We start from the raw sequence: 16,154 nt of genomic DNA on the forward strand, positions 1-16,154 counted from the left end.
AACAAATGATTAGATGCAATAACTGTAGCCCGATCCAGTGCAGTATACAGTCCACAGACTAACAGAGAGCCTAATCTGGCTACAACAAGCAGTGAAAACAGAAGTGACTTGGGATTTGTTTCTTAATGTCCTTTTTCTCTCTCTTGCAGGACGTTGGGATAGTGGCAGTGTTTAAAGGCAATAAAAATGACAAAACTTTCACATGATTCTTGCCCTTGATTATACTCACACAAACTTAAGAAGCTATCAGTATTGTTTTCACAGTCCATAAAAAAAGTATGAAAAGATCCATAATTAGGGTTATCAATCCTATATGTTTGGGTGCTGCGTGTTGATTCAGCATCCAAACATCGGCCGGTCTGTATTTCTAATTATTCAAATGTTGTGATCTATAGAGTCGAAGGCAGTTTTACACATCAGTAGTTTTACACATCAGCAGTAAATCACGTGTGACGTAAAATTAAAAACACACAGAAATGTCAGCGCAGGGGCCTGGAATTGTTGTTTTCCTGCATATTTCCGATAATGTGTGTTTAGATCAAAACAGGGGTTTAAGTTTGGCTTTACCTGAACTTCCTACTGCTGCTCTGTGTGACTGCTGTGTGTGAGGAAACACTGCAGCAGAAATCTCACTGCTTTGCTCAAAACTCAGAACCACCGCTGTATTCCACTGTTGTCCTCTTTGTGGAATTCAAGACAGATTAAAGTCCAGGCTAGTGAACTCAGTGAATTCTGCAACTCTAACTCTAACTAACCAGAAACCGGAAAAGAATTGATACTACAGGAATCGGGTTTTCTGGGTTAAAAATTCTGAATAATGAAAAATAATTTTGGCACATCGCCATCGGGGCTGTGGTGGTGTTTCTTTCTCTGCATGATATATTTTCATTATCATCTGGGTTTCACTTTGTTTTCTATTGTCGTTTAATTGGGAATTGTACATAGATGAAGAATAATTGTGGCGTCCTAACCATTGTGATCAGGGCCAAATGTATTACATAAAATACGTATACAATTTATATTTTATTAAGCTTTTTTTTATTATACATTTAGTTTGACTAATTTCATCCTGTCAATTCTATTACATTTTTTATTTCACCACCATTTGTCGTGGGGGTTTTATTGCGAACGTCTTCACGCTTTCTTGTGAAAAGTCCCTGCAGTAAGCGTCTTCCTCTTCCGGTTTTTAAAGATGGCGGCAGATGTCGGGGTTGTGCACGGCTCGCCGATTTTTGCGCCACTGTGACCTCTTTCCCGCAGGTAATCTGCAGCCGGAAGCTCCGGTAAGGACGTCATGAGGACCGAGTTAACGTGCACTGTTACCGGATGCCTCGTGTGAACCGAACAGCCGTGTTGTCACTGCTGATTGTCAGCAGCTCGGTGTTCCTGCTGTTCCAGCTGTATTACTACCGGAAATACGTAAGCAAGGTGGGTATGACGTCACTGCAAAACCAAGATTTTTTTATTTGTTCAGAATTTAAACGACTTAATGACTTCGAGTTTCATTGGAACATTAAAACAGTAAATTCTCCATGAAAGGTTTTGGAGACACATAGACAAAAGACATCAATTAAAAATAAACAATAAACAGCAAAACCAATAAATGTATTTTATTTGAAATCATGTCCAACAAGCCTGAACAAAAACAACAAGAAGATACGGTAAGCGTGTAAACTACAAGAACATAGGCCACCTAAATAGCTGTTCTTTATCAGACTTTTCCTTTAACACAGAGCCATCGGATGAAGTTTTTACTAGCCTTGTCTTTCTTCTGCAGCCTGGCCCCCACATTCTGAGCCGAACAGGTCACCTGACTGCCACTGACCTCCAATGGGTGAGTCACCGAGAGCCGTTAGCTTCCTGTTAGCTACTACTTGGCCACTATAACCTGTTGCCTCTGTTGTGTCTGTGCAGCAGACCGTCAGGACTTTCCTGCTGTTAGCGCAGAGGTTTGGTCTGCCGCTGTTTCTTGCAGACACAGCTGCACTCACGCTGCTCTCCCATGAGGCTGTGCGGCAGCGTGACCGTCTGGTTCTTGAGTCGCACTGCACCTTCTTGTGCACCGGCCGACCAGTCGTGTCTTTTGCTTTGTTTGCCAGTGCGTGGAAGCTTGAAGTGAGTACCAAACTGATCTTCGGTTTGATTTGGTTTCCTTTTTGTATAATATCTGTGACACTGTTGAACTTTTATTTTTGCGGTCAGCCTGCTTTCCTGTTGGTTGCTGAGCAGAAAGGCTTCGAGCTGCTGGAGCTGCGGGGAGATGACCCACGGCTGGGCAGTCTGGACACCCTGTCAGGAGAACAGATCCCCCTGCACTTCCTGTTCCGCCTCCACGGTTACATTATCCAGGTGGGTGGGGCAGAAGTGATGTGGCGTGTTTTAGGTTTCTGGTGTGGCGTGTCTTCTGTAACCTCAGTATGTTGCCCAGGTGGTGTTCCTGTACGAGCGCAGTGGGAACTACCTGTGGAACGGACCATTACGCCTCAAATCAAACGTGGACCGAAACTTTGCGCCGTTCAAACTGCTCGACTACGGACGTCACGCTGGAGCCTACAACAGGTAACACACTTGAAAACATGAGTCGCTGACTGAGTAGCTCAGTTCAGCATCTACAGAGAATTAAACATTGTGTTAATTATCACAACATTAACTTTATTTATACATGAATTTGAATACATCATCTGAAATTGACAGTAGAAACTACAGTACATAAAATATAAAAGTAAAGAAAATTCAGTCAGGTCAGTTGTTCTTCGTGGGTCTCTAAACAGATCAAATGAGTAATGGTGGATATTTTAATCCTGATGTTTATTCTTCAAACCCTATTAAGAAGTGGTTTAATGATCTGGAATAATTAAATCCAGCCCGCTTGTTGTTGACTAGACCATATATATAAACCCACAATCAGCACCATCGTCCATAAATGAACTGACTTCCTGTTCCTTTTTGTCACCCTGTTTACACAAGTAAACCTGAACCCAGAACAATAAGCTCAACGTGACGTTGGAAAAACCAAAGGTGGATTAGTGACCTTGTGATCTTAGCCCCAGTTTTGCTTTATCTAGAAGCTGGTTTACTTAATCTGAGTAGATCACCATGGTAACGGATGCTGCATGGCTAGCCTGCTCCAGAGCAGGTGAACACTGACCAATCAGATGATTGGAAAATCCGAGTCATCACTCCTACGGGATTGTGACAGGGACAAAAGAGTTTACACTGATAAATATTAAAGAGTGATCAATATTATTATAGCTGAGTCAAGTGGTTTTGCTGTGTCAGGCTTTTAATGGGTCACTTTGGAGAGTTTATCATTACACAATAAAGATGAATGCTGTCATTTACCAGCACAAAGGTGATTTTATTCCAGATCTATCACTGTAGCTCAGAATAACATGAGGAGAGCCAGTTTCCTCCCATGTCCTTATCTGAGCTACTACAAAGTGTCTCAAGTATGAAACTATCTTCCAGCCCAGTTGACGTCATTCCGACTAAGTTCTTAATCTCATTCATTGATTCGCTTGCTCCCTCTCTTCTGAATATTTTCAATACTTCTCTGTCCACTGGACGTGTGCGAGATTATTTTAAAATTGCATCTGTGCAACCTCTTTTGGAAGAAACAGGACTAGGACTACTCCAAACTACCTTTTATATCTAAGATTTTAGAAAGGTATGTGTCTAAACATTGATTCAGCTGCAGACAACTATAACACCACAGTACAGAGGCCGCCCTACCAAAAGTAACTAATGACATTCTGTTGGCCTCTGACGCTGGTATGTGCTCTATTCTTGTCCTCCTTGATCTTAGTGCTGCTTTTGATACAGTAGACCACCACATTTTGTTGGACCAGCTAAAGCACTGGGCTGGAATAGAAGTTACCGCACTGGACTGGTTCTCTTCATACCTGTCCAACAGATCGTTTTGTGTTCCTGTAATAACTGCAAGTCATCCTTTTCTCCTGTAAAATATGGAGTCCCTCAAAGTCCAGTGTTGGGGCCAATCTTATTTTCTCTGTACATGATGCCTTTAGACATATTATTCATAAACACTGTTTATTTCCACTGCTACGCTGATGACAATCAGCTGTACTGTCCCTTTAAGATCTCTGACCCTGGAGAACTGAGTTCCTTACAGCAGTATATAAATGAGATAAAAAGCTGAATTCTAACAAAACAGAATAGTTGTTATCAGTTCACAACATATAGCCAAACACATTCTGCCCTGCACCGATTCTCTCTTAGATAATTCTAAGCCCACTGCAAAATGTCTTGGTGTTTGGTTTGATGTTAAACTTAACTTTGAGCATCATGTCACTAAGCTTGTTCAGACATGTTTTTATCATCTCAGAAATATCGCCAAAATATGTTCAATCCTATCATTTCATGATACAGAAGTGATCTTACATGCATTTATTTCCTCACGTCTTGACTATTGCAACAGTCTGTTCACCTGTCTCAGCCATAAATCTATTAATCGGCACCAGATTGTTCAGAACTCAGCTGCAAGACTCTTAACTAGAAAAAGAAAGTATGAACATGTATGAGCTTCCTAACACTGGTTGCCAGTATCTTCTTCTCATATTTTAAATCTCTCCTTAAAACATACCTCATAGCTTTTCCTGATCTCCTTTAAACAGGGAAGACTCCTAATGAAGGACGACGTCCTATTAACTTAGATTAATGTCTTTCCTTTGGAACTGGTCTTATTAAGGACTGATGTTGTAGTTGTTGTAAGCTTTGTTTGTATTATTGTTTATTGTTTTGTTTGTAACCAGCGGCTGGTTAGTGTAGTGGTAAGATCACCACCTTCCATGTGGGAGACTGGGTTTTGAATCCCAGCTGTGACCTACCTCCAGTAGGGGTCCTTAGGCAAGACCTCCTTATGCTTACGCTGCCTACCCTTGTAAGTCGCTTTGGATAAAAGCGTCTGCTAAATGACTTAATGTAAATGTATTATTGTTTATTGTTTCCTGCACCCCAACTGGTCGGGGCAGACGGCAATCTAATTTGAGCCTGGTTCTGCTGGATGTTTCTTCCTCTAGGGGTAGTTTTTCCTCTCCACTGTTTGCTCAGTACTTGCTCAAGCTGGTCTTGTTGGGCTACCTGTGTTTTTTGTTCTCTTATGTAAAGCACTTAGTAATATATGTTTAGAAAAGTGCTCTATAAATAAACTTTATTATAATTATTAAATTCAATTCAATTTTATTTGTAGAGCGCTTTTTACAATTGACATTGTCACAAAGCAGCTTTACACAACCAAAGAACAGTATACGAACAGTGAATGTGTATAAATCATAATAATCACATTGTCCCTGATGAGCAAGCCGAGGGCGACGGTGGCAAGAAAAAACTCCCTGAGAAGCCAACAGGAAGAAAACTTGAGAGGAACCAAACTCAACAGGGAACCCATCCTCATATGGGTGATTAAATGCTGTGTAGGCAGCAGTCCAGTATAACAGTTAATGTATTTTAAGTTAATATGGAGTCCAGTTAGTTAATTGCAGGCAGACTTGTTCCATTCCTTGACTATCGAGCATTGAGTCGAGACCTCCGAGAAACATGTGCCGATGTCCGCCGAGGCCAAGACTGACTTCATAGTTGTGTGTGACCAACTCCAGTCTCCAAACGCATCTCATAGGGCAAACGGTGGATCCAGGCGGCGAGATCTCCAGCCAGAAGTTGGGCATCAGGACGAGTTAGACAGGTCCAGAGGGCAGAGGGTGGAATGACGTGTAGCTCGACAGAGAGACAGGAAGAGGGAAAGAGAGAGAAGAGGAGAGATAACAGTTAGATATGATCACAGTCAGATAAAGTTTGAGGTGAATGTATATTTAGTAAAGAGTGCAGCAGGGAACCCGGCAGGACTAACTATGACAGCATAACTAAAAGGGTGGGCCAGAAGGAAACACAGACATGAGGGCTCCCTGGGATGTAGAGCAACCGAACACTTCACCATCAACAAACCTGAATGATAGTTGGGAAGACAGCATCTAAACATACCAGTTCACCATAATGCTCAACGTCCATGAGTCCTTCCCAAATCTATTTACAAAAATGCTTGACTAAATAAATAGGTTTTCAGCCTAGACTTAAACACTGAGACTGTGTTTGAGTCCCGAATGCTATTTGGAAGGCTATTCCATAACTTTGGGGCTTTGTAAGAGGCTCTGAAGGCTCTGCCCCCAGCTGTAGTTTTTATGATACGAGGTAATGACAGGCAGCCAGCATCCTTTGATCGAAGTAGGCGTGGTGGATAATAAGACACTAGCAGTCCACTCAGATACTGCGGCGCAAGACCATTTAATGCTTTAAATGTCAAAAGTAGTATTTTAAAATCAATGCGAAATTTCACAGGGAGCCAATGAAGTGTAGATAAGATAGGGGTGATGTGCTCATATCTTCTAATTATAAGATGATGATGGTCTGAAGTGATCAGTCCAGTCTCATACCCCATGGACTGTGAGCTGTGATGCTCATGGGAAATTAAGTTGATTAAAGGAATAAATAAAAATAAATATTTAAAAATAAATATTGAATAAACACAGTGGCGACAGGTAAGCTACATCGGTAGTGATGTAGAAATTCAGAAATAATAACCACAGAAAAACTGTTTAACCACTTATACTTTCATAAAAATACTGATCCTCTACTGGTACAAATATCAAACACATGATGTGTTTGATATTTGTACAGTATCAAAGTCCAGTCCACTCCAATCCGAACCAGTCACTTAGGAAACCCTGAACCCTGAAACACTCTTTGATGCAATTCAATTCAATTCAGTTTTATTTGTATAGCGCCAATTTACAACAGAAGTTATCTCAAGGCACTTTACAGTGTTTAAGGTTTAAAACCTTACAGAAAATATTTATACAAAAAAATATAGAGAAAACCCAACAATCCCATTTGAGCAAGCTTTAGGCAACAGTGGAGAGGAAAAACTCCCTTTAGAGGAAGAAACCTCCAGCAGAACCAGGTTCATAGTGGGCGGCCATCTGCCTCAACTTTAACGTCTTTTGAAGGCTTACGATTCTCTTGCAACACATTAGTTACCAAATGTGGACGTTTGTCCGATGACAGGTTAACGTCTAACGCCAGTACCACTTAGTTTTACTTAGTTTCACTAAGATGAGGAGAGAACCAATCAATAATACAATAAACGGAATCATGTTTCTTTTTTCCTAAAGTTCAACAGAACCTGTACCCGACTCCTCAGACTGAGGCTGCTGATGGAGCTGGGACTTAATTAAACACATTAACAATACTGGTTTTCAGTGATGACTTATCCAGACTCCTGTGGTTACCAGTTCATACAGCAGAATATCACTTTTTCACATTTCACACTGTTACCAAACACGAGGTCCGAGGAAAACCAAGGATTCACAGAGCCGACTGGTGACCAGTTTTCCAGGGTGGACCATGTTGATCTCAGTGAAGCCAGATTATCCCAGGAGATTCAGAATAAGCAGAACCTGCTTGGTGCTGGCTGAACTGGTAATCCATATAGTCCCTGTTTGTAACGTAATTAAACCAGACCAGACTGGTACTGCTGTTGGGGTCAAATAAGTTATTATAATAATTAGTTATTATTATTATTGTATTACTGGACAACCAGGCAAGGGCGGACATGAGTGGGGGACACAGCACAGGACCTAAAACGGACCGACAGACCAGGCTGTGACTGGCATTAAAATACATTTCGTGTTGCCTCCTGCAGGCCGGAGCTGGTCCTGACTGTCCTTGATGGCCTCGACATTCGAGTTCCACGCAACATTTCCCACTTCCTGTCTGAGCAGCAACATGCCCACTTCCTGGAGTGCCATTACCGCGAGGCCCGCAACTTCCTGCAGGTCAGCGCAAACGCGGAGCTTTTATTGGGAAGTGAAATATTTTGAACATTGGGAGAAAAGCAACTGCTATTAAAAGTTAATTGAAACAATAATTAAAATACATTTTTAAATGAATTTAACCCACCCCCCCCGCTTTTCTCTGTAGCTGTACCCAGAAGACGTGTCGCAGGCAGCCGTGGATTTTCGGAGGAAAGCGAAGTCGTTGCTTCATTTAGCCGCTCGAACACTTGCTCTGCTAGACGTCCCTTTTTGGCTCAGCAGTGGCACCTGTCTGGGTAACACGCTAACATGCTATCACAGTAATGTGAGAGTACGCTAACATGCTAACACAGTAATGTGACAGTACATTAACAACATTCTAGTGTAATAACGGGTGGAACTTGCCCCCTACAGGCTGGTTCAGGCAGTGCAGCATCATCTCATACAGCCGTGACGTCGACATTGGCATTTTCATCGCAGATTTCAGGCCAGACATCGTTGCAGCGTTCAGAGATGCTGGTCTGTTGCTCAAACACAAGTTTGGAAAGGTCAAAACTTTCTTGTCATGTTTGATCACATTTTATATTTAAAATGTCCCTTTTGGATTTACAGCTGTCTAACATTTATTCAAGCTATTTTATGAACATTGTGCACATTTGTTATGAACCAGTCCTGAGTTTTATTTTGAAATATGTTTTTTTTTAACTCAAAATTTTCTCTTATTTATTTTTTATCTTGAAGTGCAGGTGGAGGACAGTCTGGAGCTGTCGTTTTTGAGTGACGACATCAAACTGGACATTTTCTTTTTTTACGAAGATGGAGATATTGTTTGGAACGGAGGAACGCAGGCAAAGAGTGGCAGAAAGTTCAAGTATGTTTTTTTTATTCCTTCATATTGAAAGTGTTTAATTCCATCAGTTTGTTTTTAAAGTTGGCAGCTTTATGAAAAGGCAAGTAAATAGACAATGACAAAGGAGTGGATAGCCTTCTCAAAGCTAGAACTTCCTTCTTCAAATCCAAGATTGTGTGGAGACTGTACTGTATGTTCTACTTGTGAATGGCTGTCTCTGCCAGCTCTAAAATAAACATTTCTAGTAGAACTGTGTCATTCACATTTACATTTAGTCATTTATTAGACGCTTTTATCCAAAGCGACTTACAAGTGACGTACAAGGCGAAGGCAGGGTAAGTGTAATGAGATCTTGCCTAAGGACCCCTACCAGAGGTAGGTCACAGGCAGTATTTGAACCCCAGTTATGGAGGGCGGTGATCTTACCATTACACTATCCAGTCGTGTCATAATATACTATCCAAGACGAGTGTGGCGGAAATATTTACATGACTAAAATTGCGATTTCAATGATAGAGTTACACAACGACATATGCACACGATGTCTTAGTACCTGAAAAGGGAGCTAATAATAAAATAATAATAATGAATACTTTATTGATCACCTTGGGGAAATTGTGGTTGGACAGCTGCTAGACGGTATGTCAGCGCTACACTACGGGGTTTTGGTGTCTTGTCCAAGGACACCTCAGCAAGTAGCCAGGAGGAACTGGGCATTGTACCACTCAACTCGTATCTATCAGATAGAGTCCAGTTTGTACATGTTAATGATGATTCCATGCACAGCAAAGTTAGCTATGGAGTTCCACAGGGTTCTGTGTCCCCCAATATTATTAGAAAACACTAATTTATACTATAGCTATAGCTATTATTAGCTATATTTATCTATGAAACCAGAAGAAACCAATCTGTGCTGTCCTCACAACACGTGTATTGTGTGCAGCTAGACAGTCAGCTAACAAAAAATAGAAGACTCCATACAAGGCTTGTCTTTACTGGTGTCCTTGTACTGAAGAGTACATAGCTCTCTATTTTATTTTTATCTTTTTAACTGAAAGAAACTGAAAGAAACTAAATTAACAAATAACGTAACATAAAGTTACACATTTAGTGTGTTACACTCAGTAGCTTGACTTGAATAAAGCTAATTTCAACAACATGCACACATTATTTTATCACGTTACAGGTAACAATCCTAACATTCTTTCAATACCCATAAACATGTTTATACTCGCAAAGACAAATATTTCCCGAGGCACAAACGTAAAGGGCACATTCAGCATGTACAATAACTACTTTGTTTCACTATGAAAACTGTATCGACTGAGAAAATATGTCAAAGATGTACTACTGAACAGAGAGTGGAAAGAGCGCTCACTCAGCAACCACCTATCTTCACAAAGATCAATTGAAATACACAACTCTAACTCTGACAAAGAACAAATACTTTTTAACTGCCTTTGTCACAACTTATTCTTATTTATTTATCACTTATGAACTAAATCATTAACTTATTCATGTTTTGACTGAAAGGCATCACACATTCTATTATTCAAACTTCAAGCATGCTTAAAAGACATAAAGGCCTGGATGTCCTCTAATTTCCTGCTCCTAATTTCAGACAAGACACAGGTTATTTATTTTGGTCCTAAAAATCTCAGAGACACTATGTCTAATCACATTCTTAGCGTAGATGACTTGGTATTGGCTTCAAGTAATACTGTAAGAAATCTCTGAGTTATCTTTGACCAGGATATCTCCTTCACTTCATACTTCATTCAAATCTCTAGAACTGCCTTTTTTCACCTGAGAAACATTGTTAAAATTAGGAGCATCCTGTCCCAAAGTGATGCTGAAAAACTAGTCCATGCATTTGTTACTTCCAGACTGGACTATTGTAATTCATTATTAATAGTTTGTCCCAATAACTCATTAAAAAGCCTCCAGTTAATCCAAAATGCTGCAGCCAGAGTTCTGACTGAAATTAGCAAGAGAGATCATATTTCTCTTATGTTAGCTTCTCTCCGTTGGCTCCCTGTAAAATCCAGAATTGAATTTAAAATTCTTCTCCTCACATATAAAGCACTTAATAATCAGGCTCCATCTTATCTTAAAGACCTCATAGTTCCGTATTCTGTTTCTAGAGAGCTGCAGACGGGTGAATGAGGGAGAGATTATTACAGAGAGATTTCGCTTCACTTTTTTTCCAAACTCCAAAATGAAACTAACAAGTGCATAGACATCGAAATAAGTTCGAGTTTTTCACCACAGATTTCTGGGGACACACTTTGAAAATAAGTTCCCTGAAATATCATGATGTAATTTTTAGACTCAGTTTAACTGTCCAGGGCTGTTGCGTTTTACCCAGTGTCAGATGATAAAGTCTGTTTTTTTCCATCAGATTTGTGTTTGTTTTCTTGTCAGGTACATCTTCCCACGGTTCTCACTCTGCTGGGCAGAGCTTCTTGAGCTAAAAGTTCGCGTTCCATGTGAAACACTTGATTACGTGACCGCAAACTATGGCACCACCTGGAGTGTCCCAGTGATGAGCTGGGACTGGAAATCGTCGCCTAGTAACGTGCAGGAGAACGGGGTGTGGCCTCCAGAGGAGTGGGCGGAGCTTATTCAAGTTTACTGAATAAAAAATTAATAATAACAAAGTGGAGTAAAAAAATTTTGAACTAATGTTGTTTGTTTATTTTTTTGTTTTTTGTTTTTTTAAGCAACCTTATTAAAAGAATAAGTGAATAAATCAAAATACTACTACTGATTATTATGTTATAAACCCAACCCTGGGCAATACAGCTAAAAATGTGTCATGATAATATTTTCATAGTCAGTATTAATGATAATTAAGATTGAATTAAAGTAATTGTTTCATTATTTAAAGGCTCCATTTATTATTTTGAATTCATAAATCCTGATACTTTAAGTCTTTATTTTGGCTCCATGTGTTAAAGAGTCTTTTTTAGTCATTCAGTTTTACTGTATTGTGATAAGTGTGTTTGTGTGTATTTTCACAGTAAATAAACAAAACATACTAACTTCCATACTGTTGTATCACATTGACACAGTTAACACTGAGTTAAGTCATCGATTCCTTGTGTAGTTTAACCAAACTAGTGCGCAGGCGCGAGCCTTGCTGCAGCCGATTTACCGCTGTTCTCATCTTGTGATGTCTTTTTCTGTATTTTATCTTATTATTTTTATTCCTTTTGTGTAGATAAGTTACTAGTTTTGAAATTAAGTTCTACCCTCTCACATCATGTTGTTCGAGAGAGTTTTTATGTCCGTTTTTACCTTTGGATTCATTCTCTCACTAATCCGAAAGACCGGAGCGCAACAGCTGCTCCATCACCATGGAGACAGCTCCTCTGTTTACACCCGGGATCAGCTGATCTTACTGAGGACGGCCGGAGTAAAGGATCAAACTTTGCCCGGGACTTTAAACATCCCAGAAGAGATCAGAAGAAGGACAACGAGGGGATGTAGAGGAGGCAAAAAACAACAAGGAGGAAATAAGGAACGGAGAAGAGCGATGTTCAGAGAGAAGGTGAGAAGATTCAAACCTCATCTCCCCTCTCTGATTATGGGTAATGTGAGATCACTGGACAATAAGATGGACGAATTGACAGCTCTGGTGAGGATGGAGAAAATCTTTACAGAGTGTAGTTTAATGTGTTTCACAGAGACATGGCTGCATGATGGTATTCCTGACTCCAGTGTTAATATAGACGGTTTCAGCACCGTGCGCTGGGACAGGAGGCGAGAGGGGAGGGGGGGGGGGTGATGTTCTCATTAACAACAGGTGGTGCCATCCTGGTCATGTCACTGTGAAAGAGCGTGTATGCAGACCTGATATTGAACTTTTGGCTGTGGGACTTCGTCCATATTATTTGACCAGAGTTTTCTCACTCCATATTAATCTCTGTTTACGTTCCTCCATCCGCTAACGCCGCTGCTGCGTGTGACGTCATTCAGACGGTCACCTCCAACCTGCAGACCAGACACCCTGACGCCTTCTTTATGATCTCTGGAGACTTTAATCACGCCACCCTCAATAAGACACTTCCTACCTTTACCCAGTTTGTGAGCTGTCCCACCAGGGGGGAGAGGACATTGGACCTGATGTATGCTAATGTTAAAGATGCCTACAGCTCCACTGCCCTCCCCCCTCTGGGAAAGTCGGATCACAACCTGGTACATCTCCTCCCACAATACACACCTTTGGTTCAGAGGCAGTCTGCCACCATTAAAACTGTGAAGAGGTGGACAGAGGGGGCACACCTTGCCCTGCAGGGATGCTTTGAAGAGACAGACTGGAAGTCTCTCTGTGAACCTCACGGTGAGGACATTGATGGACTGACGGACTGCATCTCTGACTACATTAATTTCTGTGTGGACACCCACGTACCCACAAAAACCATTTGCTGCTTCCCAAACAATAAGCCCTGGGTCACTCAAGACATAAAAGCCATCCTGAATGAAAAAAAGAAGGCATTCAGATCAGGAGACAGGGAGGCAGCAAGGAGGGTCCAGAGACTGTTGTCTGTCAAGATCAGGGAGGGGAAGGAGACTTACAGGAGAAAACTGGAACAGAGTCTTCAACAGAACAACACCAGGGAGGTTTGGAGGGGCATGAGGACCATCACTGGCTACAAGTCCAGCAGCCAGGAGAATGTGGGGACAGTGGACCGAGCCAATGAATTGAATAATTTTTTCAATCGATTCCAGGCTGATCCACAGAGCCCACTTCAGTTCACCAACTGCTCCTCAGTCCCTCCCCCACACGACTCAGCCACCACCCTCACAGTCTCAGCTGAGCAGGTGAGAAGAGAGCTGCACAGGCTTCACCCCACAAAGGCTGCAGGTCCTGATGGAGTCAGCCCAAGGGTGCTGAAAGCCTGTGCTCCTCAGCTATGTGTTGTTCTCCAACACATCTTCAATCTCAGCCTGCACCTGGAGAGAGTTCCTCTAGGGTGGAAAAAGTCTTGCCTTGTTCCAGTGAATAAGACGCCACGTCCCAGAGTCCTCAATGACTTCAGACCAGTGGCTCTGACATCACACATCATGAAGGCTTTTGAGAGGCTGATCCTGGAGTCCCTCCGACCTCTGGTCAAACCCTCACTTGACCCCCTCCAGTTTGCTTATCAACCCCATATTGGAGTGGATGACGCCATCATACACCTTCTACATCGCACCTACACCCACCTGGACAAGCCTGGGGGCTTAGTGAGGATCATGTTTTTTGATTTCTCCAGTGCATTCAACACCATCCGGCCTGCTCTGCTGGGAGAGAAATTAAAAAACATGCAGGTCAACACTCCCCTGATTTCCTGGATCATGGACTACCTCACTAACCGCCCACAGTACGTCCGCCTGCAGAACTGTGTGTCTGACACTGTGGTCTGTAGCACAGGTGCTCCACAGGGGACAGTTCTGTCTCCATTCCTCTTCACCCTGTACACCTCAGACTTCAGGTACAACTCAGAGTCCTGTCATCTTCAGAAGTTCTCTGATGACTCTGCAGTTGTAGGATGTATTAGGGGTGGAGATGTCACAGAGTACCGTGGAGTGGTGGACAGTTTTGTTGACTGGTGTGGACTCAACCATCTGCAACTGAACATCAATAAAACAAAGGAGCTGGTGATGGACTTCAGGAAATCTGGGAGTCCTGTCATCCCTCTCTCTATACAGGGGGAGGAGGTGGAGGCTGTATCTGAGTACAAATACCTGGGAGTGTACTTGGACAACAAACTGGACTGGACCAAAAACTCATCAGCATTGTACAGAAAGGCTCAGAGCCGGATGTACTTCCTGAGGAGACTCAGGTCCTTCAACGTCTGCAGCACCATGCTGCGGATGTTTTATGAGTCTGTGGTTCCAGTGTCATCTTCTATGCTGTGGTCTGCTGGGGCAGCAACATGAAGGTGGCAGACACTAACAGACTAAACAAACTGATTAGGAGGGCTGGCTCTGTTCTGGGGGTGGAGCTGGACCCTCTACATGTTGTGGCTGAGAGGAGGATGCTGTCCAAACTCCTCTCAATCTTGGACAACCCCTCCCACCCACTGCACAGTGTGTTGGCTGGACAGAGGAGCACGTTCAGCCAAAGACTTATTAACATTAAATGCTCCACAGAGCGCCACAGGAGATCCTTTCTACCTGTGGCCATCAATCTGTACAATTCCTCCCCCCTCTGTAAGGGGTTGGGGAAGTGAAACTGTCATATACTTGTGACCCAATTTCATTTATCTATTTTCTATTTTACATATTCTGTATATATATTGACTTTTTCAGTATTGATGTTATTGTGTATTTATGTTTGTGTATTTATGTTGGTGTTGGATCTTTCCTGGTTGTGGTTCCTTTTCTTTCTGTCTGTTTTGAGAACAATGGTAATGAGGCAAAACAATTTCCCTCTGGGATTAATAAAGTTTTTTGAATCTTGAATCTTGAATCTTGAATCAAACGGTAAGAATCACTCTAAATGAACACATCAGCTGAACTTTCATTTATAGAGTGGATAGTGCTGCTGTTTGTATTCTGTGCAATGTACTGGATCGTAATACTTCAGTGGATAAATTTGTAGTATTTCCAGTATAGCTGCTTGCAACCACAACTTGGTACAATCCAGTGTCACCTTGTTCCAGTTCCAGTCCCATCTGGATAAATGCAGTGAGTTGTTTCAGGAAGGGCATTTGACATAAAATATTTGCCAATATCATGAATAACTCACTTTTCTTCCAGTTCTCTGATTTCCTTTTGATTTATCTTTTTTTTTTACAACACATACATTTCTTACAGATAAAAGACGAGGATAAAACCAAGAATAGTCATTTAGAGCTAAATGTTTGAAATTCAGTCTCACAGGATGTCCGTGGAGAATCTTGGTGATTCTTTCTAGCTGGATCAGCATCAACACAGTGATTGTTCCTACTCACAGCTACAGAGAGTCTGCCAGAAATCTGCAGGTGATCATTGACGATCAGCTGATCTTTACCGACCACATGTCCTCTGTCTCCACATCATGTAGATTTGCCCTTTTCAACTTCACAAAGATCAGACCCGACCTTTCAGACTGTACAACACAGCTCATTGTTCAGGTTCTGCTCATATCTCGTCTTGACTCCTGCAGTGTCTTACTGATGGTGTTATCAGCTGCACCATCAAATTATTATTATTATTGTTGACTAGTAAAAAGGACACGTTACACCACTGTTCAGATCTCTGCACTAGCTTCATGGAGCTAGTGCCGGAAATCCGGACTCTTACCTACAGAGTGATCAACTCAGCAGCACCGGTGCCTGAACTCCCTCATCCTGGTCTACAATCCCTCTTACTCACTGCGCTCTGCCAGTGAACGACGTCTTGTGGTCCCCTCACTGAAAACAGAACTTCTTCTACAACTTTCTCTGCACTTAAATATTAAAAATCTAATTAAATATTGCTTTTTATATAACAGATCTTCCTATAAC

The 16,154-nt window shown here is 41.7% G+C and overlaps 1 protein-coding gene across 2 annotated transcripts; it reads left to right on the plus strand.

Annotated features, from left to right (window-relative positions):
- Positions 1-1,168: 1,168 nt before the first annotated feature.
- fktn (fukutin) lies at positions 1,169-11,724 on the plus strand. Of its 2 annotated transcripts, none has more exons than XM_026356763.1 (10): positions 1,169-1,428; positions 1,778-1,834; positions 1,915-2,115; positions 2,203-2,349; positions 2,429-2,559; positions 7,715-7,847; positions 7,993-8,122; positions 8,241-8,374; positions 8,573-8,697; positions 11,101-11,724. In XM_026356763.1, the coding sequence occupies exons 1-10, from the start codon at positions 1,327-1,329 to the stop codon at positions 11,312-11,314; spliced, it is 1,374 nt and encodes a 457-aa protein (XP_026212548.1). In that variant the 5' UTR covers positions 1,169-1,326; the 3' UTR covers positions 11,315-11,724. The 2 variants fall into 2 exon arrangements, with proteins under 2 accessions (XP_026212548.1, XP_026212549.1); XM_026356764.1 differs by having other exon boundaries at positions 1,918-2,115.
- The last annotated feature ends 4,430 nt before the right edge of the window (positions 11,725-16,154 follow it).

Source organism: Anabas testudineus, chromosome 12, assembly GCF_900324465.2.
Source record: "Anabas testudineus chromosome 12, fAnaTes1.2, whole genome shotgun sequence".
In the NCBI taxonomy this organism is placed as follows: Eukaryota; Metazoa; Chordata; class Actinopteri; order Anabantiformes; family Anabantidae; genus Anabas; species Anabas testudineus.

Bases quoted from the DNA above. Each gene is read 5' to 3' on its own strand.
- fktn (XM_026356763.1), top strand. From the start codon at position 1,327: ATGCCTCGTGTGAACCGAACAGCCGTGTTGTCACTGCTGATTGTCAGC. The intron at 2,560-7,714 runs GTAACACACTTG...TGCCTCCTGCAG, and splicing joins CACGCTGGAGCCTACAACAG to GCCGGAGCTGGTCCTGACTG. The intron at 7,848-7,992 runs GTCAGCGCAAAC...TTTTCTCTGTAG, and splicing joins AGGCCCGCAACTTCCTGCAG to CTGTACCCAGAAGACGTGTC.